This window comes from Limulus polyphemus, unplaced genomic scaffold (assembly GCF_000517525.1).
Source record: "Limulus polyphemus unplaced genomic scaffold, Limulus_polyphemus-2.1.2 Scaffold4675, whole genome shotgun sequence".
Taxonomy (NCBI): domain Eukaryota; kingdom Metazoa; phylum Arthropoda; class Merostomata; order Xiphosura; family Limulidae; genus Limulus; species Limulus polyphemus.
The window spans coordinates 81,839-85,670 of NW_013670285.1; the positions used below are offsets into that span (position 1 = coordinate 81,839).

Genomic DNA, 3,832 nt, shown 5'->3' on the forward strand with positions numbered 1-3,832 from the left:
CTTATATTAAGGTTTTTCTTCATTACCCATTTAAGCCGTCTCCATCCATTATACATATAATTTGTAACACTGTGAGTTAAGAATAAATTTCTAATTAATTCTAGAAGAAAGCATTTCCTTGTGACAAAGATATAGATGTTTTTTTATTATCTGTAAAATTTCATATGCATAAAAGTACAGTTCCTAAGAAATAAGGAAATCGTGATGCATGTTTATTTTTCTTTACCCAACCAGACACTAAGAAGAAGAAGAAGCAAGGTAAACCCAGCAAGTTCTTCACTGAAGGCTGGGTAGAATTTCTTGATAAAAAAGTTGCCAAAAGAATTGCTGTTATGTTGAATGGTCAGCAAGTTGGCGGCAGGAGAAAAACACCATTTTATGATTCGTTATGGAGTATCAAATATCTTCACAGGTTAGCGTTTGTGTTTTAACACAAGTGTTTACATATAATTTAACAGAATATGATACATTCACTGAAATCTCTTTCTGCTGAAGTAAAGAATTACAACTTCAAAGTCTATGTAGCTTATTTTAGTTGCAAAAAAAAACACGTTAAACTTTGTAAGTTTATGATTTTCCTTTTTTTGTAGATTATGTTCCAGAATAATTTAGTTATTGTTATCTAAGCATTCTTTAATATTCATACAGTAGTAGTTCATTTATTAAAATTGTAATATTTGTGTTTGATTTATTAGGTTGTATGTTTACAGTGATAATTCAAAAATGAACATTAAAATGTAGTTTTATTCTTATACGATATATTTATCGTAAATTTGCAGATTTACAATGTTAAAATCCAGGGTTCAATTCCCCACTGGTGGACAGAGTGTATATAGTCCATTTTGTAGACTTGTGTTAAAACAAAGAATCTTATATAAAATATTGTCCAGACAGTGTTGACTGATTTTTACACTCTTACCAAATTCATTAGTTTCCATGATATTTATTAATCTTGGATGTTTAAATAAATTCAAAAACTATTCTTTTGGAAATCAGTTATAATATCTTGGAACTTATCAATGATTGTCTTTACCATCTTAATAGTGTCAGAAAATAAACCTAAATTTATTCTGACAACTATCAGGTTTAAGTGGGCCCATCTCAATGAACGACTAGCATACGAAAAAGCAGTACGAGACCAACGAATGAGGACAGAGATCTCTCAGGTAAAGCGAGAGGCTAATTTTTACATGCAATCAGTAGACAGAAGCTTAAAACTAGCAAGGAAGAGAAAAAAAGGAGATGTAGAGAAACATGATGACACCGGTCCTGGTCAGGTGTGGGTTAAACAGAAACGTACAGATGAGGAGATGAAAGAACTTCAGAAGCAAAGGAAGAAACAGAAAAACTCTGAAGTCGGTGAAGATAGTGATAAGACGCTACTGAAGAACATATTTTCTGGTGGATTCTAGCAAGACATGGCATAGATCCAATATATAATAAAGGTAATGTATATTTACGGAGACTACAGAGTATGAAAGGTGTAATTTTCATTGTACATGTAGCACTTTTATAGTTTCCTCTGATTTTATTTTCAATTTTTAGACAGTGGTCTAAATAAAGCCACATTTATGTAGAATGAGATAGTCTTGGGGAATTTTATTTTAGGAAAACTAAAGTTATTTCATCTAGAAATAAGGAGTTTGTAGGCACTTGTAATTTGTTTCATCACTAATTTCCTGTTTGAAAAATACTCCCCACCCACCCGATTAGTGACTGAGGCAGAAGCCATTGATGTTGGAAAATAGCTAGTAGCAGTATTGTTTCTTTTCCTCAAATACCTACTTTTCTTCCTTTGTTCTGCAGAACTATATAAATCCAGACCAATAAAATATCCAAAATTTTATTTCAGAACCACTATACATAAGTTTTAAACTGCAACAAAACCATGACATAATTGATATAAGCAGTAAGATGTTATATACATATGAATACAGTTTAATAATACAATTCCCTCTCTCATAACCCAGAAGTTGTAAGTAATTAATTTTAAGAACAAAAGTCATATATATATTTAGTTTGTAAAATTAAAAGTGTGATGTTAAGAAATAAAATAATTAGTCCACACTAAAAAATATGCATTTCAGCTGAGCTTTGTGTAAAAATTCAAAGCTATCTTAATTTTTTAAGCCTAAGCCAGACCTTGGAAAGTTGTGGTTGCTTACTGATGTACATCTTTAAACATGCATATTGTAAGTTTGTATGAGAGACTGTAAAATTTCTATTTATTTAATTGAGTTTTTAAAGGTCTTGAAAGCTACAAGGATCACTACCTATGTTTTCACAAGAACTTTGAAGGTCATTTGTTGAGCATTTGTACCAACTGTTACATACAAATAACCACTCTTTTACTGTTCCTTAGCATCCTCCTTGACTGGAGAGAGTACACGACGACGTTGCTTCAAAAGGTGACCAAACAGCTGAGGGAAAACTGAGAAGAAACAGACAACTTGTTAACTTGTTGCTAAATTTTTCATTGCTGTAAAAATTTTGCATTAAAAAAAGATTCATTATTATTTTTACGTGTTGTGGACTGGTGTGACAAAATTTCATAAATCATAAAATACTTCATTGAAATATACGGAGTAGAACAACACAGAAGAAATTCTGTATACGGACTTACATGGAACATATGACAGTAATATCCCAATTAGTACATAATGGAAGTGAAAGGAGATATTTGCACGATTTGGTAACAATATGGACAATGTCTGTCTGTCCCTGATGTAAGGAAATGCTGCCAACATAGTGAGTATTTCTCCCTGTGAAAAAAGATAAAAATTACTCTTTCATAGATTTTAAGATTGTGAGAACCAAAAGTGATAAAGTAAATACAGCTAAGTGGTTAAATCTGGTCACACATAAATCATAAAAGACGGATTAAAATAATTCTATTTTATCTAGTTTCAGATAAAATAACTAAGAATTTGAGTGAACTCTTGTGGTTAACAAAAAAAACAGAAGTTTAAAAAGAAATAAATATGTTGATATTACTTGAAGTAATTACAAATTTAAAGGCTTCTTTATATTGTTATATTGTTCTTATAGAATACCCACCATATTCAAAATAATACAGAAAGGTATTATATTACTATTAATTGTGTGAGCATAAAAATATTTTCATTTATAGAAATACTGATGACTGTAAATAGATTATTCAATTTCGTGCATGTTTAGCAGTTTTTTTTTTTTTCGCTAACTGCCAATAGTCATTTTTAACCTACAGTTCTAATAAAAAGTAATTTCACAGCATAGGGTATGTTGAATAGTACACAAAACTATGCTTTAAGACAAAGCATCTCAATACAATATTCATAACCAGAGTTGAAAAGTGTAATGTATTAACATACAAAAAATGAGAGCAAAGATAGTTTTTTTTTCTCTTTTAAAAATTATATTTTCTGTCACATTCCACTTGTTTTGTTTTTTTTACGTAACATTATATGTATGTAAAACTGTTACAAAACTATAAGGAAATTCAACTGATATATCATATGAACAATAATCAGTTATATTTTAAAATGCCACCATCAACACTTTTTATGCAGCTGCAACATGATCTAAGAAAATAATGTCACAACATAAATCTCTATACTACATACAATTTGTGGCTAGGATCTTTAGTTATTTATATACAAGCAAGAAATGTAGGGTTACTGCTTCAGTGACATGCAACTTACCGTGACTCCTGTAGGGTAGAGTACAACAAATAGCGAATATCTAAAAATAAAAAAACATTTTTAGGCCTAACTTAATATTTTTATATATATATTGATAACGAAACACTGGAATTTCATACTATTCTATTTTTTCTGTCCTTTACTAATTAATT

The 3,832-nt window shown here is 29.9% G+C and overlaps 2 protein-coding genes across 3 annotated transcripts in view; one reads left to right on the forward strand and one right to left on the reverse strand.

Moving 5' to 3' along the window:
- Positions 1-2,517, forward strand: part of LOC106471519 (activator of basal transcription 1-like) — a 12,707-nt gene extending 10,190 nt beyond the window's left edge. For both annotated transcript variants that reach the window (XM_013932118.2, XM_022400128.1), the window contains exons 2-4: positions 235-412; positions 1,085-1,445; positions 2,363-2,517. In XM_013932118.2, coding sequence (XP_013787572.1) covers positions 235-412; positions 1,085-1,412 — 506 coding nt within the window. In that variant the 3' untranslated portion in view covers positions 1,413-1,445; positions 2,363-2,517. The remainder of the gene's footprint in view (positions 1-234; positions 413-1,084; positions 1,446-2,362) is intronic.
- Positions 1,828-3,720, reverse strand: LOC106471521 (very-long-chain (3R)-3-hydroxyacyl-CoA dehydratase 2-like; the record flags this gene model as incomplete). Its single annotated transcript, XM_013932121.2, has 3 exons — positions 1,828-2,431; positions 2,624-2,762; positions 3,681-3,720. Coding segments are annotated over 3 exons (262 nt in total), but the record flags the coding sequence as incomplete, so codon positions are not given.
- Positions 3,721-3,832: the final 112 nt, after the last annotated feature.